Source organism: Narcine bancroftii, chromosome 4 (genome assembly GCF_036971445.1).
Source record: "Narcine bancroftii isolate sNarBan1 chromosome 4, sNarBan1.hap1, whole genome shotgun sequence".
Lineage (NCBI taxonomy): Eukaryota > Metazoa > Chordata > Chondrichthyes > Torpediniformes > Narcinidae > Narcine > Narcine bancroftii.
Genome location: NC_091472.1, coordinates 259,501,170 through 259,526,076, shown reverse-complemented (window position 1 = coordinate 259,526,076; position 24,907 = coordinate 259,501,170). Strand labels below are relative to the sequence as shown.

The window sequence follows — 24,907 nt, the reverse complement described above, 5'->3', positions numbered from 1 at the left end:
TCTGCGTGGGCTTCCTATGGGTGTTCCAGTTTCCTCCCACCCTTAAAACCATAGCAGGGGTTGTAGGTTAATTGGGTGACACGGGCTCATGGGCTGAAAAAGCCAGTTACATTCAAATCTTTTTAAATTTAAATTTATAAATATCAGCATATTTATAAATATCAGCATATTTATAAATATCAGCATATTTGGATCGAGCTCTGTGGGTCCCCAATAGTGCATTCCAGTGGTGATTCAACAGCACAGTCTAATTTCATGTCTCTCTTCCAATTTTGGATCAAGTTTCCATTCTCCTTTGATACCATGGCATTTTGCTATTTTTAAGCACCTTGTCAAAAGCCTTCCTAAAATCTGTGAAAATTAGATCAGCCCTCCATGTTAGGTCCCGAAAAATGCTCATGTTAGACATCCATAAGCTGCTTTTAACAATACCATGCTGCCTAGCCTTGATCAAGCTGTACCTTCTGAAATGAAAGTTTGTGTTCCTCAGAATAGATTTCAATCATTCTCCTACCAGTTAAGTTAAACTGTCAGGCCTGTATTGACTCACTGTATAATTTCCTTCTTGTTTGTACAGCGATGTCATGAACAGTTCTCCAATCTTTCAGCACTGTTCCATTATGATGTTAGCAACCTTCACATTTTCATAATTTGCCCCACCTCCCCCCTTAATAGATTGTGATATATTTAATCAGGCTCAGTTATTCATCCACTTATAGGGATGTTTATCCTCTTAACCTCTTATTCTGCCTTAATTTCATATTTTCACCAATGTTCCAGATGCATGATCTCAGAACTCATTTTGTCTTGTTGCCAATCATGGTCACTGCATCTCATACTTGGTGATCTTCTATATTCATCTGCTTTTCAAATACATCCAAATTATCTACAATGTTGTCCTTTTAAAAAAAAATCAAAGTATACATTTCTTGTCTTGGTGATCATTTCTCCCAACTGGAAGAAAACATTGCATCAGTTGTTCCATTCCTCCATTTGTACCTGGCGAAGGGCCCAGACACGACATGATGGTAACCCTTTACTAACTATGGGCGCTGCATGACCTACTGAGTTTCTCAAACATGTTTGACATTGCACTTAGGACACGGAGAAGTAATTGGCTGCGCAGTTGTGGGTGTAGGGAGTGCATAATAAGGGGCTGATTACACAGCCTCGTGGGGTGCCGGCCTTGAGTTTGAGGCATTGCTTTGCTATTTGAACAGGAAGTCAAGGATCTTTACAAAAACACAAGATCAATTTTCATTGGCCATTGTACCCACACATCTTTTGGATGTGTAAGCACAAACGTGCTTGAAATCTTTCTAGCTGATCTCATCAGGCACCAGTATGAAGTTTTGTCCTGAGTTACTATTTCAATATAGTGTGATTCATAACAGCTGATAGGAGAGGACTCTCCAGCTTGTCTTTGAAGAATTTTGTTTTTATATATATGTGACTCTTCATGTTATCTGCAGTACCTCAGTTCACAATACATAATCAGGAAGGTCATTCCTTCTGTTGGCCATCAAAATTATGCTCAGAGCAACATTTGCTCAATATCAGTTGTTACATCAACCTCCTCAAGAACCTCAACATTTTCACATTTTTCTTCAATTATATGCAATTTCAAATCTTTTAATCATTTTAGACCCATCCATTTTATCAGACCTAAACTCACGGGAATACAAACTTAATCTCTTCAACCTTTTTTATCACTTTACCCTTCTAGCTGTGAACATTGATTGAGGAACCTGGAACAAATTAATACCTTATTCCACCTGGCTTCTAAATCCCTCTTTGGAGAGGTTAAGTTTATTGTTATATACTGCACATCTGTCTCTAGTCAGACTGAATGACATGTAGGTCGAAATGGTGTGGACCCTCTCCCAAAATAACAATAATATACATAGAGTTAGATAACCAAACTAGTTTGAAGAATCTGAAATTCCATGCATGGGTGCAGATGCTCCATCATGAAAGTGAGATAATCTTTAAAAATAAGTGGTTTTATACATTGCTCTGGATTTGATAATTTTTTCTTTTTTTTTGGTTAAGTTGGCTTTGAACAACCATTCCAGTTAAAACGCATAGAAATGCTGGAGAAATTCAGCCGGTCTTACAATGTGCATAGGAGGTAAAAATATATTACTGACATTTCGGGCCTGAGCCCTTCTTCAAGGAAAAACAAAGTCCAGGAAGGTGTAATAGTAAAGAGATGAAGGGTGCCCAGGGATGATCCAGACCAACCAAAGGTGTTCATGGGATCTGATAAGAGGAGTGGCGAGTTTGATGTATCTGTGGGAAAAGGGAGACAGAGCTGCAGAGAGGTGGGGGGGGTGGGTTGCTTTAATGGAAATCAGAAGTCGATGTTAATGCCATCTGGTTGGAGGGGGCCCAGACAGACGATGAGGTGCTGTTCCTCCAATTTGCGGGTGGTCACCGTCAAGCAGTGCATGGCTATCAGGCAATGATTAGATTTAATCTCATGACAATGAGGCTCAAAATTTTCATTTTTTTTTCCAAAATAAAGAAAGATGGAGGAGCACTTATCATAGAATCAAACTATTTTGAATTGTGGAATTATGATGGAGATGATGCCATCTTGAGACTGCACTGTGCAGTCTGAAATGTTACCAGTAAATCACTTGCTTGACCTTGCTCTCTTTCATTCACATTTTCAAGAACCACGACTGAAATCGATGGGCCTTATTTCATCTTGGCTCCCAAAACCAAGAGGTGTTAGATAATCATGGGCAAATAAAAAGATGCTGGGGGAACTCAGTAGGTCAGGTAGCATTGGTGGAGGGAAACAGAGAATCAACATCTTGGGTCAAGGCCCTTTGTCGACTCATTTTTCTCACAAATGTTTCTTGATTCATTGAGTTGTTTCTGATTCCAGCACCTACAGTCTTTCATGTCTGAAGGTTTTATCATGAGTTGGAACCATGTTATGAGGAGGTCAGTGGAACTAGGAACTAATCCCTTGCTAATTATAATCAAATACAAATTTCCCCTGAATCATCTCTTCAACCATCTTTCAACTTTCTCTTTCTGAAATCAACAAAAAACTCCCCTAATTACAGGAAATGGTTTCTTGGTGTGCGATTTTTTTTTTCTGGTGTGTGTGTTTCTTCTTCTCGACTCTCAAATAACTCTGGTTTCTGACAATTATTTCTGGTGCATTGCACACAATTTGGATCACCACACATCAGAAAGGGTGTGAAGGTGCTAGTGAGGCTACAGAAGAGATTTTTCTATGTTTTCAGGGATAAGGGAATTCCCCTTAAAGTTAGACTGCAGAAGTTGGGTTATTCACCTGGGATACAGGTTTTTCAAAGTTCAAATTTATTGTCAGACTGCACACATGACATTGCATACAATCCTGAGAATTTGTTTTTTTTCCTCTGTGGGCTGGGCTTAGCAATTTCTATATGATGAACAGGCATCAATACTCATCAGGAATTTCAAACAAACTGTAAAGTACAGATGTAAATATAAATATACAGTAATAAATAATGAGCATATGAGTCTCTAAATGAGAATATCTATACCTATTGTTCAAGAGTCTGATAGTTGAGGGGTAGTAACTATTCCTGAAACCGGTAGTAAGCTGCAGAGAATATTTGGATTGAGTAGGTTAGTTTTATTTTGAGTAAAGTAGGGTATTTTTGTGTTTTTAGTACAATCACTGCATCTGGAGGCTTTTGTGTTTCACCCCTCCAGTCCTTGTCTCACTCAACCTCAGTGGAAGAAGTCTGTTTGCATTTACTCTATCTGTACCCATCATAATTTGGTAAACCTCTCTGAAATTCCCCTCATTCTCTGATGCTGCAGGGAATAAATTCCTAACCGGTTCAACCTTACCCTGTAACACTCTTTCAATCTTATTTACAACTTCCCTATAGTTAGGTGATTTGTAAACTGTATTCAATAATTTTAAGGCTTCTGGCATAGTCCAGATTCTAAATGAAAGTCTCCAGGGGACATTAGTAAATAATGATACTTAATTTCTGATCCTTTCAATGCCACTAGGTCATTTTGAGCATTTCTACAAAAAAAAAAGAATGAGCTCCAGTAAGTAAACCTCATGTTAAGGGTTCCTCCTGCCAATGTAAAATGTTCAACTTCATAAAACTAATGAACAGGAAAATACTAGTTTGCAACACACAATGATGGATGTATGGTCATCACTAGATTCTTTCTCTCTTCATCACTGCACCTCCCAACCATTATCAATAGCCTTATGCCTTTTGGTAGTAACAAAACAAGTAGAAGCTATAAATGCAGGCTATAAAAGGTATAAATGCGTGTAACAAATGTTCTTCAAACCTCAGGCAAGAGAAACCCATGTAGAACAACATGTGAGTCATCATGGGGAATATTATAAAAGTATATGTGTAAAAAAATGGAACTATGAGGCATTTAAAAATAACAAGAAAGTTTCTGTAGAGATTATCTGTATCGTACAGGAACCCTCCTTTATTGCAAACTCTGCTGGGGGATCTCGGCAGGACAAGCAGCATCTGTGGGAGAAGAATGGTAGATCACTCAAGGTTGCTGCGAAGGTTCATAGAGTGGTTAGGAAGGCTTATGGTAAGCTGGCCTTCATTAGTTGGGGGATTGAGTTCTGGACTCATGACGTCATGTTGCAGGTCTCTAAATCTCTGGTGAGACCACACTTGGAATATTGTGTTCAGTTCTGCTCTCCTCATTACAGGAAGGATGTGGAAGCTTTGGAGAGGTTGCAGAGGATATTTACCAAGATGTTGCCAGGATTGGAGAGCATGTCTTATTGAAGCAAGGTTGGCAAAGCTGGTGCTTTTCTCTTCAGAGTGAAGAAGGATGAGAGGAGATTTAATAGAGGTCTACAAAATTATGAGAGGCATAGATAAGGTGTACAGCCAATGCCATTTTCCTGGAGCGATAGTAACAAATGCTAGAGAACATCTGCACAAGGCGAGGGGAGGAATGTTCAGGGGAGACATTAGGGCTAAGTTTTTTTAAAACACGTAGAATGGTGGGTGCCTGGAATGTACTGCTGGGGGTGGTGGTGGAAGCTGGTACAAGAGTGACATATAAGACTCTTGGGCACATGGATATGAGAAAAAATAAAGGGTTATGGGTGTGAGGGAAGGAAGGTTGAGATTGCTGAGTAGATTCATGTAGGTTAGTACAACATTGTGGGCTGAAGTGCCTGCATTGTGCTGGAATGTCTTTTGGGAAAAAAAAATATTCAGAATTGAAGTCCGGAAGTAATCTGTCATAGCAAGGCACAGGAACCCAGAAATAATCATCAAGGAATGATAATAGACGGAAGAATTTTGGAATAAAGAATGAAGGGCTTCGCATTGATAAAGCACCTGTCATGATTCCAGGAAACAGCCAAATGCTTTATAATTATTTAAATATTTTATGAAGTATAGTCTCTGTCACAAAACAGGGAGGGTGAAGCCTACTTTGAGGATGGCAAACTCCAACAACCAGCAATGGAATAACTCTGAATTTTTTTGGTATGATTGTTGAATAAATATTGGCCAGGAAATGGACAAGAATTTGGCTCATCTTCATCAAGCTACTTACTGTCTGTTTGACAGGGAAGGTGGACCCTTAGAATTGGATTTTATTTTCAGATTCAAGATTCCTTGCAAAATATACAGGGTGAATCGAGGGGACTGCACCCTCGATTGAAAAGAATGGAACTCTATCTCATGCTTTCCGATTCCAGAATCATTCATGATCAGATATAGTGTTCAAAAGGCCTTGAATGGAGTCATACATATTTCCTTGCAGATTTTGCTTTGATCGTGTGTTATGCTAGACCCCAGATACAGCACATTTCTGATAATGAGGCAAGCCGAGACTAAAGACCACAGCACCAGTGGTACAGATGGTGAAAATATGATCGAGGGAGGTGGAACTGCATGTGCAGGACTGCTTTGTATCAGTGGACTGGAACATAATCAAGGACTCATCCAGAGACTTGAATGAAAATGCACCATGTGTCACCAACTTCATCAAGATCTGCATGGATGATTGTGTGCCCATACACGAATACCGAGTCTTCCCCAACCAGAAGCCCTGGACGCATCAGAGAATTTGCCACCTGCTGAGGGTGAGGACAAGGACCTTTAAGGCTGGGGGTCAGGATCTTTACAAGAAGTCAAGGCACAACCTGCACAAGGCCATCTCTGAAGCAATGTGGCAATTCCAGAGAATGCTAGAGACAGAGACCGGGCACACCAGCTTTGGCAGGGAGTGCAGGCCATTACAGTCTACAAAGCAAGGGGGAACACAATAGATGGATGTGATGCTTCACTACCTGATGAGCTGAATACATTCTATTCCTGTTTTGAGAAGAACAACAGTGCCTACTTGAATCCCTGAAAAGTTCTGTGATATCTGTCTCTGAGGGTCCTGTGATATCTGTCTCTGAGGGTGAAGTCATAACATCATTCAAGAGGGTGAACCCTTGCAAGGCATCAGGGCCTGACAGCATACCTGGCAGGGTACTAAAAATCTGCGCTAACCAACTAGCCGGAGTATTCACGTACATTTTTAACCTCTCATTTTGGCAGTTAGAAGTTCCCACTTGCTTCAAAAGGGCATCAATTATCCTGATACTAAAAAAGAATAGTGTGACCTGCCTCAATGACCTCCACCCAGTGAGGTGTACTGTGATGAAATGTTTGAGAAGCTGGTCGTGGCCAGAATTAACATGTACCTAAGCAAAGATTTGGACTCACTTAAATTTACCTATCGTCACAATTGCTCCACAGCAAATGCAATATCGCTGGCTCTCCAATCAGCATTGGATCACCTCAAAAACAGCAATTCATACATATGCTGCTCTTCATCCACTAAAGCTTGACCTTCATTACCATTATTCCCTCAGTTCTGGTCAAGAAGCTAAAAACAGAAAACCTCTGTACCCACTCTGAAGTTGGATCTTTGACGTTCTCATTGGAAGACCACAATCGGTATGAATTTGAAACAATGTCTCCTCCTCACTGATCATCAACACAGGAGCTCCCCAATTATGAGTGCTCAGCCCACTGCTCTATTCATTATACACCCATGACTGTGTGGCCAGGCACCATTCCAATGCCATGTACAAGTTTGCCAACGACACCACAGTTGTCAGCAGAATCACAAATGGCAATGAGGAAGCTTGCAGGAGGGAGATAGATCATTTCATTGAGTGGTGTCATGCCAACAACCTTGAGCTCAATGTCAGCAAAACCAAGGAGATAATTGTGGACTTCAGGGGAACATGACCCAGTCCTCATCGAAGGCTCAGTAGTGGAGAGGATAAAGAACATCAAATTCCTGGGTGTGAGGATCTGTCCTGCAGCCTCCGTATTGATGCAATCTCAAAAAATGCTCACCAGTGGCTTTATTTTGTGAGGTGTTTAGATGGTTTGATACGCCACCGAAGACTCTCGTAACTTTCTACAGGTGTACCATGGATTGCATTCTGGCTGGCTGCATCACTGCCTGGTATGAAGGCACCAAGTCTTAGGACAAGAATAAACTCCAGATGGTTATTAACTCTGCCTGTGACATCACAGGCACCAAGACTTCACTACATGAGGCAGTGTCTTTAAAAAAAAACAACCTCTATCCTCACCACCACCAAGGCCATCCCCTCTTCACTCAGCTACCATGGGGGAAAAAAAGTACAGGAGCCTAAAGACACGCACTCAGTAATACCTGGATAGCTTCCTCCCCTCTACCATCAGCTTCCTGGATAATAAATGATATTGCCTTACTTTTCATGCCCTATTATTTTTACTTTTTGAAAAAAGTAATGTTTTAAGATGGTTGTAATATGAATGTTTGCACAGTGTTTCTGCTGCAAAACGCCAAATTCCATGACAATAAAGTTTGATTCTGATGCACCTAACTTTGACGGGAGATATTCCAGATTATTTGGTTATTCGTATTCTTGCCCTTGTATTATTATAATTCACTTTTTTTTGGATGCAACACATGACTATAATAATTTTTCTCATTGCAACTGGTCATTTTGAAGAATGTGATCGCCCAGTATAGACACCGCCATCTTGGGCACACACCTCTGTGGTGCAAGTCCTTAAAAAAAACTCCTCCTTTAGCAGGCTGGTTAAATACTGAATCAAGCCATTGGCATTAATACTAGGCAGTAGGACCATATGGAGCAGCAGCGTGTCTCAGCTCCTCACTCCTCCTGGGTCCATGCTAGCATCTTTAGCAGTCCCGCCATTTTTTTTTGTTTTGTTTTGTTTTTCATTCCAGGCACATCTTACTCTCTGTGTTGGGGGTTGGGGGGGGGGGGGTGGTGGAAATCCTTTACACATCTCCTTAAATTTTACCTCTCTCAGATTAAACCCATACCCTCTAGTTTCACATTTCCACCCTGGGAAAAGGGTGACCGTCAAACCTATCGATGCCTCTCATAATGTTATGAACTTCCATTAGGTCTGCTCTCACCTTCCATTGCTTCAGAGAAAATAGCCTAAGTTCATTAAAGCACTCCATAACCTATTGGTTTTGCATGAGAAAGTATTCTTTTTTTCTTTTAAATTTTTCACACTATGAACCATATTGACCAAAATACACATAAACATTTCCCTCTTGAATACACAGTGTCATTTTCTCCCCTTTTTGAATTCCCCCAGTTCAAAAAGAATTCCCCCAGAACTCCCCCAGTTCTGAATTTTTTTAAAATCATTGATTTGGTATTGAGCACTTGCATGAATGGTTATCATAATATATTCTCCCACCATTTTTCATTCATTCTTTTTGAATAATTGAGCTGATGTTCCTTCCAAAGACTTCACAAAAGAATTGTTTAGAACTGTGTAATTCCAGCCATTCAATTAAAATTTTGAACAATTGACTAAGCTTCTTTGCTTTTAAGTTACTAATCTTATCTTTTGTTTGCATGTTCTCATTCTGTCACTGATGGGTTTTTATCTTGAAAGTTCTTCTGATTTCTTTCTTTCCGCCTTTTCTTTCAAATTATTTTCCTCATTTTCTGATCTCTCTTGTCTGATTTAATATACAATCAGAAAAAGCTAATTCAAAACTCCTTTCGGCCCATTGCCATCTCCTCTACCATAGTCCACTCCTTATCTGCATATTCTTTCCTTTTTGTAATAACCCACTAGTCTCTCGAATTTTGATGTTGTATTCTTCTCACACTGTCTACTTGATCAGAGGTTACATCAAAGTTCAAATTCATTAATGTTACATACAAGGTGGCATGGTTAGTGTAGCGCAAAGCGGTTACAGCGCCGGTGATGTGGGTTCAAATCCGGCACTGTCTGTAAGGAGTTTGTACGTTCTCCTCATGTCTGCATGTGCCTCCTTGCACCATTCAAAAAACGTACTGGTGGTTGTAGGTTAATAAGGTGTAATTGGGTGGCATGGGCTCATGGACTGAAAGGACTTTTTACTGTGTTGTATGCATGTCTAAATGTCATTACATACAACCTGAAGATGCTTTTTCTGCAGGCCAGGCTGAATTTCTAATAATTGGTAGCTGTAACCTGTACTCAAAGAAAGAAAACTGTCAGCAAAATGTGCAAATACAGAATTATGAATGTTCTGCAATAAATAATGAGCAAAGTACAAGTCCTTAAATGAGTCTCTGAATGAGTCTGTTGTCAGCACAGAGAAATGGTATTTAAGTCTTTAAAAAAAAGAATGTGATTGTTTTGTGTCATCTAACCCAATATGTCTCAGTCTCTCACCTTCCCAACACCAATTCAATTTTTTGAAAGTCCAACTGAATCTGCATCCACTGAACCTTTTTAACCAGGTATTCTGGATCACAACTATTTGCTGTTGATTTTATTTTTTTTCTGATTTCATACCTCTTCCTTTTCTGCTCAACATTTGAAAACAATGCCACCTACCCCATGTCTCAACCACTTCCTGAAATTGGTACTTTAAACCTTCATTTGTACACTCTTGTCAAATACTCTTTTCACCCTCCCTGCTCTGTAACTGCAGTTTGTACAATCTTTCAAATTCACTGCAGTTAGTTCACCCTCCTCACCATCTGATCTTCCATTGAAGAAGCAAATGCTTTGGAACTCCACCTGCAGATTCCCTCCAAATTACACCTTGAAAATACAAGCCATTTTTTTTCTAAATCCTAGAATTCCCTTTATAACAGGTCCATCAGCAACTGTGCTGCAGTTGTTCACTGCCTTAAGGGCAATTTGGATGGACAGCATCTGTTGGGCTTGCTTCAATGCTCTTAACTTGAAAAGGAATTAAAAAAGCATTGTTCTAAGCCTTACATCGATGGCTGGAAATTTATTGGAGAGATTTTTTAGCATTTGAATAGGCAAGCACCAATTAGAGATAGCATTGCTTTGAGCTTGGGACAGTGTGTCTCACAAATTTGGTCATTTTTGAAGAGATGGCAAAGAGTATTGATGAGGGCAGAGTGGTGAATGTAGCCAACATGGGCTATAGCAAATCCTTTAACAAGAATCTACGTGATAGATTGGTCTGGAAGTCAGATCACATGGGATTCAGCAACAGCTGGTAGAATTGGCGGAATGACAGGAGTCAAAGGGTTTGTAATGAATGGTGGCTGTTCTTCTTGGAGGCTTGCAATGAGTGCTGCACTAAAAGGATCGGTACTGGGACCACTGTTATTTCTTATCTGTATCAAAGACTTGGATGACACTGTTATGAGCTTTGCTCATATATTTGTGTATAATGGAAAGAGGTACAAGGACTGCCTAAAGAAATCTCTTGGTGACTGCCACATTGACCACCGCCAGTGGGCTGATATCGCCTCAAACCATGCATCTTGGCGCCTCACAGTTCGGCGGGCAGCAACCTCCTTGGAAGAAGACCGCAGAGCCCACCTCACTGACAAAAGACAAAGGAGGAAAAACCCAACACCCAACCCCAACCAACCAATTTTCCCTTACAACCACTGCAACCGTGTCTTCCTGTCCCGCATCGGACTTGTCAGCCACAAACGAGCCTGCAGCTGATGTGGACATTACCCCTCCATAAATCTTTGTCTGCGAAGCCAAGCCAAAGAGATTGAACTGTGAAATTGGGTCATGTAATGACGGATGGAATTTAATGTGGACAAGAGTGAAATATTGCACATTGGTAGGTTAGAGTTGCACAGTAAATAATTTTGTCCTGGTAAATATTGTAGAATAGAGAGAAAGTGGTGGCACATTAGACTGGATAGTGATGAAAGCATTTTGCATTTATCGATCACGGAGCCAGGACGTGATGTTTCCACTGCACTTGATATTGGCGAGACCACTCTTGGAATATTGTGGGTAGTCCTGGGTCCTCAGTGATAGGAAATATGTAATCAAGCTGGAAAAAGTGCAGGTAAGTTTAGCGAGAATGTTACTAGGACAGGCAGGATTTTGTTCAAAGGGACAGCTGGATAGGGTGTGATTTATCTCTCTAGGGAGTAGAAAGCTGAATGACAAGCTTAAAAGAGATTTATAAAAATCACAAGGACAATGAATAAATATTGATTGTCGAATTTCAGATATAGAAGAGTCTAAAACTAGAGGGCTGAGATTTAAGGTGAAAGATAAAATGGATCTGAGGGCAAATTTATCACACAGAGGGTGGTGAATATATGGAACAAGCAGACAAAATAACTTGCAGAGGTGGGGACAATTGAAAAAACAGTATTTAGACTGATATGTGGAATGGAAACGTTTCAATAAATATGGATCAAGTGCGTGCACATCAGTCTAGCATAGATGGCCAATTTGACCACTTTGGTCAAAGTGGTCTTCCATGATGTAAACTGTATAGTGTTATGATTCTATCCTTGGAACTAAATACCCTTGTTCCTGGAACTGTTATATTAACTCTTTTCTGCTTCTTGTCTTTAAACTGATTTATTCATTTTATTCAATGGAGTTCTATTTTACTGCATGGACTTTTATGTGAAACTTAGTCAAATGGCTGACCACAGTGGTCAGCCTAGTTTCGATTCTGCTGCTGTATGTTATGAGTTTATGCATTCTCCCCGTGTCTCTGTGGATGTCCTCCGGGTGTTCGTGAACCTGAAGAGCCTGTTAACATGCTGTATGTCAAAATTTTAAACAATTAAAACAAAACTTCTCCAACTGTTGATTCATATTTTCCATGGCCATTGTTTCCATAACTTCCCCTCTTTTGAGATTAAACTGGTTGGCCATACACTCCAAGGATTCTAGATTTATCATTTTGAGTCCTTCAGCTCCTCCCTTGTATTGGGGTGGGGGATGGCAGAGAGGGTTGAATGGAAATTATGGGAAGATTTTCTACAAGTTCAACCCAGATCTTTCTGCAGGAAGTTGCAGTAGCACCATTAGTAGAGCAGAAGTGACCTCGGTCAATCCAGATCTCCGGTATCCTCTGTTTGGAGTTTATACATGGGTTTCCTCTGGGTATTTCAGATTCCTCCCATGTCGCCCAAATGATGTGGGTTGATGGGTTTACCTCTGGTGTGCAGGTGAGTGGTAGAGTTCAACTGGTTGGTGGAAAGTCAGTGGTTCAGAGGGTCTATTTTGGATCAGTATGCCTCTGTAATTCTATGACTCAGGTAGTAAACCATCTGGATCAAGTAACTTAATTTTAAGCAGAGGTATTCAGATACATTTTCATCTCATCCATTCTCTTGCTCATATATTGAATGTTTGGCACCCTCCATATTCTCATTAACTATTTTTCAAAGTACTTATTATGTCATCAGTACCCTCTGTATCCACATTTACATCAACCATATTGGGGCCCACATTCCTCTTTCCACCTCTACGTCCCAATGGAAGACTTATTGAGACAACAAGTCATGTAGCATGGAAAAAGGGGCTGTTTGGTGCAACTTGTCTAGACTGACCAAAATGGTCCACCGACACAGGTCCCTCCTGCCTGTCTTCAGCATGTTCTCCTAAACCAGCCATTATTAACTTTTTCTTTGGCAATGACCCTCTTCGGTCTCTGCTTTATGTTTATGGCCCCATTCCATGTGAAGCAGTCAAGATTTGGTTTCTTCCATACTTCTCTCCTACCGACTACATTTAAAAAAACCATTTGTGTTGTGTGAGGTGCAGAGAAAACAGGGCTTTTACTGAAATGTGATGTGGCCACCAGCAGGGCTGTAGGGGCTCCATTGAGAATGGCTTGTCTATATTTTTCATAAAAATTACAATAGTACCTGCTTCAATCACCTCTTCCAGCAACCCATCCTATATCCTTACCACCATCGATGTAAAGAAGTTTCATAATCCTATGCACTATGTTTCTTAAACATTGGAATAGTTTAGACATCATCTTATTTTAGTGTCAATCATCCGTCATGTTTTCCCTTTGCATTGCTTTTTAAATTTAATCTTAGTCCTCAAATACTATCAGCCTGCCATATCACATTCACCCACGATCTATTTCATCTTAATCTCTGTATCTTGCATCCTTCGTGGAATCCTGTCTTTTGTTTTTCTACCTGCCAAGGTGGAAAAGACCCTTGTGGAAATATAACTGGACGATATCCAAACTATTCCTACTTAAATATGTTTTTTGTAGTGGTGCAGCAGTTAGTGCCATTACCCCATAGCTCCAACGATCCAAATCACCCTAACTTCGGAAGATGTCTGTGCAGAGTTCATATGTTCTCCTTGTAACTGTGCAGGTTTCTCATTTGTCCCACCTCCCAAAGATGTGCTGGAGATCATGTGACTGCTGTAACTGTTTATTAACATCAATTAGTACCCATAAAGTGCAGCAGGATAGCATTGCAGTTGGGTTCATTCAGGAGCCTGATGGCTGCAGAGGAGAAACTGTCTTGGTGCGTGTTTTCACATGCTTTGGGCTTGAATGTTACTAATAACCTTTTTACACTGCTCACAGATGAACCCTTCTCACTGTACCAAGTATAAGGTGTCAAAACAAAAATTAAATATATCTGAATAGTGAGAGTTTGCAAATCTTTGAGTTGAAGGGGAATCAGTTCATCATGGAACATGCAATGATATTCAGATATGACACAGGAATTAAGAAAAATAAACAGAAAGTTCTTTATTTCTGAAGAAATAACGAAACATGGGAAGATTATGATTTTTTGGCATAGGACTTGTGCAGTATTGCACAAATCAATTCCCCCCCCCCCCCCCCCACATGGAGAAGGCACCCTCTTGTTTCTTTTTTTTCCTGTTGTTCGGGACGTTGAACAATGCTCATGGTAACCCTTTGCCTTATGGCAGACAAAAGTTGAAGTACATCATGTATATTACATTTTTAATGTATTGTTACATGATAATAAAAGGAATCTCTGAACATCCTTGTTTAAGGATGAATATTCATGCATTTGAAGCAGTTTCGGGAAGGTTTACTGGACTAGCATTTGGAGATAACCCTACAGGGCAGTGACTATGTCAGTGGACTTGTGAGGGGCTTGGCAGCTGAAAGAACCAGACAATTGAGGGCAGTTGATGACTTGTGGTCATAGGATTCACATAGCCTGTGGACTGCTAGTGACCTGTGGTTCAGGGACTCACAGCAGGCTGCAGGTTACTCGAGACTGGCTCATGGGAGCCAGGTATGGGAACTGGGATTCAAGAGGGTGCTGAGAGTAAGAAGGGCTGCCAAAGGGCTTCAAGCACTGAAGGCTTCCTGATCACATCGGAGATTTGGATCTGGAGCTTAGGTTGCCGATGGTTTGAGCTGGAGTCCATAGGGCTGCCAAGACTGCAAGAGCACTGAGATATATCCACAGATACTCATTATCTCTGAAGGCACCCTCTTGTTTCTTTTTTTCCTGTTGTTCGGGACGTTGAACAATGCTCATGGTAACCCTTTTCCTTATGGCAGACAAAAGTTGAAGTACATCATGTATATTACATTTTTAATGTATTGTTACATGATAATAAAAGGAATCTCTGAACATCCTTGTTTAAGGATGAATATTCATGCATTTGAAGCAGTTTCGGGAAGGTTTACTGGACTAGCATTTGTGAAGATAGTTATTCTTCGGGAAACGTTGTGCAGGGTGGACCTTTATCCTTGAAAGTTTGAAATAATGAGAGGAAACGATTAAAACATAAAAGTTGACAGGGTCAACATGAACAAGATAATATGGAAAAATCTAGAATTAGGATTTGTTGTTTAAAATGTAAGGGAATGTGATTTTTCTGACTGTTATGAATCTAAGGAACTCTCTTCCTTAAAGGGAAGTGGAAGCATTGTCTATAAATCCTTTAAATGCAGATGATATATTCTTGATAGGTGAGAGATTTTTTAAATAGTTACTCTTGGTAAATGTAAATGTGAAGGTGAGAATTAGGTCATGATTTGAGTAAGTATGATTATGATGGGTTTAGATAGGGTAGACTGCCTGCACCTTTTTCATGGGGCAATAATGGCAAATACTTAAAGACATCTCTTCCATATGAGTGGAGGAAAGTTTTTTTTTAAATAGAGAGTGGTGGGTGTCTGGATTGCAGTGCCGGGGTGGTTGTATTGGAGGATTGAAACCACGCTTTTGCTTCTGCAAGGCTGAGAATCAGTAACCCGCTTTGAGACTTGGCAGACATGAGCTAAATTCGACCATGGGGCTCAGAGATAGTTAGCTGACAAAAAGACATATGTGTATCAAGAACATTTAATCTTCCTGCTTGTTAGTATATTGGTCACAGACTGTCAGACAGTGACCTAACCTTGAAGCAAAATAAACCATTGTATTCAAAGTGATAAGCTAGAAAGTTGTGTTATTCGATAGAAGCCTAGGCATGCTATCTTGCTCGCTTATCTTTCTTTTTGAGCTGGGAATAGGTGCTTGGGTAAGCAGTTTTTGGGTAATATAAGCCATGGTGCCATTGCTGAAGTTTGAGATTCACCGAGAGGTGGCAACATCTCTCAGCAAGAAGAACTTCTAGAGTCCAGCCAATGTCCCGGTCGGGGGAGGCGGAGAAGCTGCTACCGGCACCCCGACAACCTACTACAAGTGTGCAGTCGTTGCCTCGCCTTGGCAGTTGGCACCAGTCCAGGCGTTGATAAGTATAATTCAGAAGGGCTTGCATGTTGTAGTTTGATATCAGCTTTAGAATTTGTAATAAAGATTTGTATAAACTGAAGTGCTCTCGGCGTGTGTGTCTATTTTCTTTCAGTAGCTCAAACACTGATCAATCTAAAACGAACAAAGTGAGAGGTACAAGTTTACCCAGGACAGGGGTGAAGGCTGATACGATGAGGACTTTCAAAAAACTCTTAAATAGGCACATGGATGTAAGAATAATAGAGGATTATGTGGGTGCGGTTGGGAAAAATTAGATTGTTGTGGATTAGGTTTACATAGGTCAGCACAACATCGTGGAGTGAAGGGCCTGTACTGTAAAGTTCTATGACCTTAATAAATGGCAGAGTAAGCTTGATGGGCCAATTGGTCAACTCCTCTTCCTAATTTACATCCATATATTGTAGGCCCCAAGGAGGTGAATAACTGCATTATTACTGATGCAGGATGATTTTTCCACGGTAGAGATATGTATGGGCAATGGACAGTTCTAACAAGAGTATGGAAGTCCAATCTAATTGGCAAAGCTAAACTTGAAGACTAGGAGGGAGGGAGTGAGGTGCAATTCACTCACTATCCTTTCCCACTCCCCTTCTCTCCAAAACTAACATAGTCTCCCTTGTCCCACTGAGGTTTCTGTTACCTGTCAAGAATGTCATCCTGGATGAAACATGGAACATCTGAAGAAATGGGAAAACTGAACATTGAAGCCAAGAAAAGGGTATAAATAAATAACCAACAAGACAACATTTGTGGCAAGAAGAACAAGCCAACATTTCAAGCTGACCTTTTATTTCAAAATGTAAAAAAAAGAAAATTCATTTCCTAAGAGTAGCTTACCATATCTCATCCAGTCTCTGCCAACCACTGAATAAAGAAGGTTTGTGATTATTTTAGGTTTTAACATTCTCCTTGACTACCATATAGGGATTAAAAATCATCTATATGCCAATCTACTGCAATAAACCAGAGCATCCTTTTATATAGAAATCTCTGGCCTCATGAAAGGACGATGTTGATCCCATGTTAATCGGTTATCTCATTTCTCCAGGTGTCAATCTGAATGATGGACTGTGGCATTCTATTAATTTGAATGCCAGAAGAAATCGCGTGAGCATCATATTGGACAATAATGCTACCTCAACCTTTCATTCAACCGTACAGATGCAGATTTACTCCGGGAGTCGCTATTATTTCGGAGGTGGGTGTTTATCAGGATACTGCATCTATTTTGTGCAGTCAATTTCAAACACTTTATTTTTCCAACATGGTCTTTGTTCCCTTCTGGTGCAAGAAATACTGTATTTTAGAATCAGAGCATCATCTTTTGTTCAAATTTTTGGCACTGAAACCTGATGTCATTTACTTACTTCAATTCAATACAGTACATTGTTCATTGATGAACATGAGTTCACCATGAGTGAACATCACATCATTTCTTTATTTCACTAGTCTGGTGCAGTGTGTACCTGATAAATATTTAATGTGCTTATCAGTTCAATATAGCTTCAACTGTAATCAGCAGAAGAGCTGGTGGCATATATCTCTGAACAATTTGTACTGATCTAGTGAATGAAATATCCACTCAGCAACTTGTAGTCATGTAATATCTTTAACTGCATTAAGTAAAAAAGGTATGACAATTTAGTGCTTTTTTTTAATGTGCATTATCACAAAACAACTGTCATGTTCAACTAAAAGACAATGCCTTGTTTCAAACACCTAGCAATTTAAATATGGCTCCTTCAAAGTGCTCTGGTGTGGTTTTATCTCTGCTGCTTAATGATTGTTCAGAGTGGTTTGTCAGCTGATTTTTTTTTCCTATTGGTTGATTCTTTGTATATCCTTATTCTGAGCCCACGCTTGGAACAGTGAAAATTCTGGGCCAGATCCCTAACCCTGCTTTTAGCCTCATGCACATTTCCCCATGGAAGTCCTCAGTCCTGGCTGGACTCAGGGCAGCATCTTCCAGCATGCGACCTGTGCTATCGGCTGTACCTTCACATTGTCCTTTGGTAACTTCTGTATAAGGGCACCATGTTACCTCTGAACACCAACACCTACCAACCTGCATATCAGTTGTGCATTATTGCTTAAAAACATTTTCGGGCATATTCATATTTACTTAAATTTCCTTCTTCATTCAAAAACCCACTCATTGATTGTTTCAATTATCTCTTTTTGATCATCCAGTTCCTGTCAATTTCCATCCTCCCCTTCCATTAATTGAAGGAAAGTGTTTGGAGAAGTACCATGCCAAGGGATCTTCAAAAACAATTCCATTGCCCTGATATCATTAACATTGAGCAATTGGAGGGATAAGACTAATCTTCTATCACTCTAGTAAAATGACTCACGGCCCAACAATGTTGATCATAAATTTCCTGCAAGCAAATACTAATGGCACAGTCCCTTCCCCACCCTGGTTCATGATCCATAGAGTGATGAAGCTGCCAGGGTAGTCCAGGGTAGTCATTCAGAGACCAGGATCCAACTATCCAGAAATTTAATTCCACTCCAGCAGATGTGCAGTTGCCTTGAACTTGAAAACATCTCAGCACGAGTTACCATAAAACTGTTATGTTGTCATCTTATTTATATCCTCAAAGGAAGGAAATGTGCTGATGAGACCTGTTTATGACTCTTGACCCAGTAACTTATATTGAAACACAGTGTAGAAACAGACCCTTCGCCCCTTGAATCCAGACTAACAAGCACCCATTTATACTAATCATACCTGGCTTACTGTCCCCTCATTCATTATGTACTTTCTTCACTCACTTACAGTCCAGGAGCAATTTACAATGGCCAGTCAACCTTCCAGTCTACATGTCATTGCATGTTGGAAGAGGAAACTGGAGCACCTCGAAGATATCCTGCCATCACAGAGAGAATGCACAAACTCTAAACAACAGCACTGAACATTCAGAGCTAACACAGGTCACCTGAGCTGTGTGATAGTAGCTTCACAAACTATATCACTGCACAAGGAAGGTCAAGGATTCTGAAAAAATGAATAAGTTTTAAAAAAAAGTCACGGCAGCCTACTTAATGTTCAGGAATGTAATGATGTACCTATCAACTGTGAAGACATTTAAGTACCAATGAAAATATAATTATAGCTATCTTTAAACTCGATCTTGTCTTTCCATCTATAACAAAACCAACAGAAACATAGAACATAATGGATTTTTGTTATTTGCAAGCAGCTTCTTACCTAATGTGTTTTCTACTCTGAAGGTTGCCCTGAACAAATTGCTGCCACTGGTTGTTTGAATCCCTTTGGTACGTTTGAAGGCTGCATGCGACTCATTTTGATTGACAACCAAGCAGTGGATCTCATTTTAGTGCAACAAGGTCTGCAGGGAAACTTCACTGACCTACAAATAGATCTTTGTGGCATCCAGGACAGGTAATTGTGGACCTCTCTTGGCATAAGTGAAGAGCTGATTGAACTTGATTTCCTCCTATGTAATTACACTTTCACAGACAAATTAATATTCTGTAAAGACTGGTTGTTTCTTTAAAATGTGTTAATGGGACCAGGATCACTCGGTTTCCTATAATTTTTAGGTGTCATTAGGAAATATGTGTGGCTTACCTTTAATTTTCTTATTTATTTACCAAAATAAGGCTTGGTTAGCTTAGTGTTTTAACACGCAGCTGTTACAGCGACAGCGATTGGGACTGGGGTTTGAATCCAGCGCTGTCTGTAAGGAGTTTGCATGATCAACTCATTCATGTTTGCTTGGGTTTCCTTCAGGCTCTTCAGTGTCCTCCACTCTGCAAAAAAGAAAGCATACTGGGGTTTTAAGTTAATTGCGTGTAATTTGGGTGGCAGGGACTCATGGGCTGAAAGGGCCTGTTGCTATGCTTCATATCTAAATTTAAATTTACATTAAAAAAATAATTGACATTAAAATATATTAAATATATATAAAATTTTAAAAATGGAAATTAGGAGCTGGAGTGGGAACCCCAAATTCCCGTTGTCCTCTTTTTTTTAATCAAGCATGTAATTATATCTGCCTCAAAAATGTTTAAAGATTGCGCTTCTTCTCACACTGAGGAAGAGATTTCCAAGCACTCCTGAGCTTTGGAGTATAAAAAGTTCACCTTACCTCTCTGAAGTGGACAATTCCTTATTTTTCAACTTGTTTTTCGATTCTCCAACAAGAAGAAATATTCTATCCGCATCCACCCTGTCAAGATCGCTTGTGTTTTATTGTATTTCTTCAAAAATCGCATGGAAGTCCACCTGTCTAATCTTCCCTCATACAACGACTCAGTCATTCCAGGTATTAGTTGAGTAAATTTTCTCTGAATTACTTTTAATGATTAATATCATTTCTTAAAGAGGCTGTATGTTAATTAATGCTTTAAATAGCTGAAGCATAACCCTCTCTCCTTTTTCATTCAATTCCCCTACTAATGTACAACAGTATTCTATTAAGCTTTGCTAATTGCTCACTGTACCTGCATGGAACCTTTTGAACACATGGTATAAATGCACCCACATACCTCTGCATCTCTTTCCATTTAGATAATATACTCCTGTTTTAATTTTTCTTGTCAAAATGGACAGTTTTTACATTTTCACACTAAATCAATAAACCTATTGATTCATTTGTAATCATGGTATGCTTTAGAATACAGAACATAGATTGTTACAGCAGAGATAAGGCCCTTCAGCCTACAATGTTGTGCCAACAGATATAAACTCACTCCAACACTGTTTAACCCCTCCTGCCACACATTCATAGCCCTCTGTTTTTCGTATATCCTTGTGCCTATCTAAGAGTCATTTCAATGTCCCCATTGTTTCAGCCTCTACCACCACCCGGGAGATATATTCCAGGTACTTTCTATGTAAAACTTACCATTGACATATCTCCTAACCTGAAACAGCTGTCATCTGGTCCTTGCTATGATCAGTCTTGTGGAGGGGTGGGGAGGACGGTGCTGGCTGTGGTCTCTATCTTAGTCCCTCGTAATCTTATATACCTCTATTAAGTCATTGCTCATCCTTTGTCGCTCCAAAGAGGAAAGCACGAGCATGGTCATCCTTACTTCATAAGACATGTTCTCCAATCCAGTGAACATCGTAAATCTCCTTTGCACTCTCTCTAAAGCTTCTACATCCTTCCTGTAATAAGGTGATCAGAAATGAACAAAATACTCCAAGTGTGGTCTTACCAGAGTTTTATAAAGCTATTACATTACCTCATGTTTCCTCCAGAATTCTTATGCAATTTCACAATTTACATTCCTGTTGTTTTTTTTCTTTCATGTGTTTTCAATTAAATGTATAGTTTTATTCACCATATTATTGTACTTTTCAATATCAATGATGTACAATAATGACAATCCCCAGCTCCAAGGACATTCTCGGAGTATGACCTCCAGACACCTACTCACCTCTGCGTCCATAAACCACAGTAGTGGATTGTATAAACAAAGGTGATGAAGAGGGAGACTGAAAACTTGGCTGATTGGTACACCGACAACAACTCTCCACTCAATGTCACCAACACTAAGGAGCTGACTTCAAAAAGGGAAAACCAGAGGCATACAATCTAGTGATGATTGGGTATCAAGGTGGAGAGGCTGAGCACATTTTAAGTTCTTGGGAGTCACTATCTTTGAGGATCTTTCCTGGACCCAACGCACCAATGGCTCATGAAGAAAGCACGAGAGCACCTCTACTTCCTCAGGAATTTGCGGAGGTTTGGTCTGACACCAGAAACCCTAGCAAATTAAATTTCTACTGATGTGTGGTGGAAAGTGTGCTAACAGGCTCCATCAAGGTCTGGTATGGGGTCACCAGTACCTCTGTGCATAAAGCCCTCCAAAAGATAGTGAACACACCCTAGAGCATGACAGGCAAAACCCTTCCTGTTATTGAGTACATCTACAGGGAACACTGCCATTGGAGAGCTGCAGTATTCATCAAACGCAGAGATCCCAGCACAAACTCTGTTCTCACTGTTGCCATCAGGAAAGAGGTATAGGTGCTACAAGACTCACACCACCAGATTCAAGAACAGCTGCTGCCCCTCCACCATCAGACTCCTCAACAACAAACTCAATCAGGGACTCATTTAAGGACTCTTACTTGTGCATTTTATTGATTTTTAAAAAAATCTGTATTGCACAGTTTGTTTACATTTGTTATCTGTTTACAGTTCTTTATTAATTTATATCTTTACGCTGTGTGCAGTCTTTTTTTGCACTACCAATAATTGGTAATTCTACCTCACCCGCGGGAAAAAAAACTCAGGGTTGTATGTGATGTCATGTATGTACCCTGACAATAAAACTATATCATTTGGAAGGTACAGAGTATGATTGATATCAGTTCTCTGCTCTTAAACCAGTTGAGTGTCGTCATACACTAACAATAAGAGATAACTACAAACAAATGTGGCACGGGTTAGCAGAGTGATTAGTGCAACCCTGTTACATGCCAGCAACTGGGGTTCAAATCCAACGCTGTCTAAGGATATTATAGATTCTCCCTATTTCTGCATGGGTTACTCAGGTTTCAGGTTTCCTCCCTCCCTTCAAAACATTCCAGGTATTTACGTCAAGAGTAAAAAACAAAAGTCTGTAAAAAACCAATGGTGAAGTAAAAACACAATGCTGGAGAAATCAGTAGGTCATATAAAGGACACTGTTTGACCTGCTGAGTTTCTCCAGCATTGTGTTTTTACTTTTTGTAGGTCAATTGGGTGTAATTGGGCAGTAGGGACTCATGGGCCCAATAGGCCTGTTACTGTGCTATATGTGTAAATTTCAAACAAATCAGATGGGTCCAGTATAGTCCACCCCATTGAAATAAGGAGTAGTCATGCTTTATGTTACCGATTGGCAGTATTGAGCCATAGGAATGTTTCAACCACCAAAGCTATATTTTAAACATCCCATTGAACCGTCCAGGTCCTGTTTGAAGATTCCCATGTGCTTCAATTCTACAGAAACTATCTGTTTTGCAGATAGCTAATTTCTAATCAGTAAGTTGCAGATATGTTGACTAATCATCCCGAGATTGTATGTAGACACTGGTATATTCACTGTTTCCTCTCTTCAACAGACAGCCTGAATAAATGGAAATGAGAACATTAGAAACAGGGATCAGCCATCTGACTCGTCGAGCCTGTTCTGCCATTCAATAACATCATGGCTAATCTGGCCATGGACGTAGCTCCACATACGCACCTCTTCCCCATAATTTAAATTCTTCTGTTATTCAAAAATCTATATATTTGTGTCTTAACTGCATTTAATAAGGCAGCCTCTGAGTATTGGGTAGCCACTGGTTCTTTGAGTAAACCGCAGAGAAATACACAGATTCACTACTCCCTCTTCTCTGTCTTAAATCTACTTCCCTGACCCTTGAGGCAATGCGTGGTAAAGGCCCTTTCAGCACACAAGTCCATGACACTCAACTAACCTGCATACCCTGGAACGTCTTGATGGGTGGGAGGAAGCCAGAGTACCAGAAGGAAACCCATGCAGACACGGGAAGAACGAACAAGCCTATGGACAGCGCAGGATTCGAACCCAGGTCGCTGGCCCTCTAACAGCATTGTGCTAGCCGCTAGGCTAACCGTGCCGCTCTCATCTTACCTGCCAGTGAAATGTAGTTCTCATCTTGTGTGCCAGTGGAAATAACCTCCCTGCTTCTCGTGAAATTGTATAATTTCCTATCACCACTTCAAATGGTGATGACTTTAGCAGGAGTTTCTTTGTCAGTCCTGTACAGGCTTTTCAGGTTTACAAGATTCAAGTTTTTCTCCAGTTAAGCTTAGTGCAGAGAAATATCTTTTGAATACTCTTATTAATGGCTGGATGTTGATGTGAGCAGTGACCTGGGGGCAGACTTATGTTAGCATTTCAGACCATATAATTAGCTATGTAGTTACACATGTTTGAATATTACATGCACAGGTTGCAGATGAATTGTGAAGGAAAAGCAGTTTAAAAATAAATGCTTCACATTAGTACAATCTCTTATCGCACAGAATTGCAGCCAAGTGCTCTACACAGTGAGGTTTTATTGGAGTGTGTTGAATATTGTTAAGAAGGCAGACACAGCAGCTGTCTTGCATCAGCCATGTGTCAGTCGGACAGCTGGTTGCTCTTGTACTTTACTTCATCAATTCAGCTTTATTTCTTCAGACTTCAGCAAGAGGACAGAAAAACTGTCACGGAGTGAGGTTCAAGTCTTCTGACCCAAAGCTAAGACCAAGGCAGGAGACCATAATGCTGTCATCCAGCCTGACCAGCACACCACAGGAGAGGAAGTGGCTGCACGTGATAAGGAGCAGATCGCAAGTCTGTTGAGCAAAGTTTTTGAAAAAAGATTGACAAGGCTGGGATTTTATTTTTGAACAGAAAAGACCGGGGTGGATGGGTAGTGAAAGACCCATACAGGCTAATTGCAAATCGTCCTGTTCCTTTTGGCAGATAAGTCAATAACCAGGGAACAGATGTTACTGTATTGTTGAGCTCAAGTTATAAGGAGAAGCTGGTTAGATGGAGACTTCTCTCCCTGGAGTATGGGAGGATGAGATCTTTGAGATGACAGTGCACATCAGATACTTTTTATTGTCATTTAATTAAACAGCAATGTAATATTACACAAAATTGCCTTTATTCTGTCATAAGGCAAAGATTTGCCATTAGCATTGGCTGGCGCAGTTGCTGATGGATGTTTCAGATTAAAAACACTAAAGATTAGGACTTTATCCCCTGGTACATCGGAGTCTGATAGAGGTAATGAAAAATAAGAGGGGTATAGGGTAAATGCAAATAAGCTTTTTTTTTCCCATTGAGGTTGAGGGAAACAAGAACTAGAGGATGTGGATTGAT

General features: G+C 40.2%; 1 protein-coding gene across 1 annotated transcript in view; it reads left to right on the top strand.

Moving 5' to 3' along the window:
- Positions 1–24,907, top strand: part of LOC138762456 (contactin-associated protein-like 5) — a 762,501-nt gene that overhangs the window by 77,795 nt on the left and 659,799 nt on the right. The window contains exons 5-6 of the mRNA XM_069936213.1: positions 17,085–17,234; positions 19,274–19,445. Coding sequence (XP_069792314.1) covers positions 17,085–17,234; positions 19,274–19,445 — 322 coding nt within the window. The remainder of the gene's footprint in view (positions 1–17,084; positions 17,235–19,273; positions 19,446–24,907) is intronic.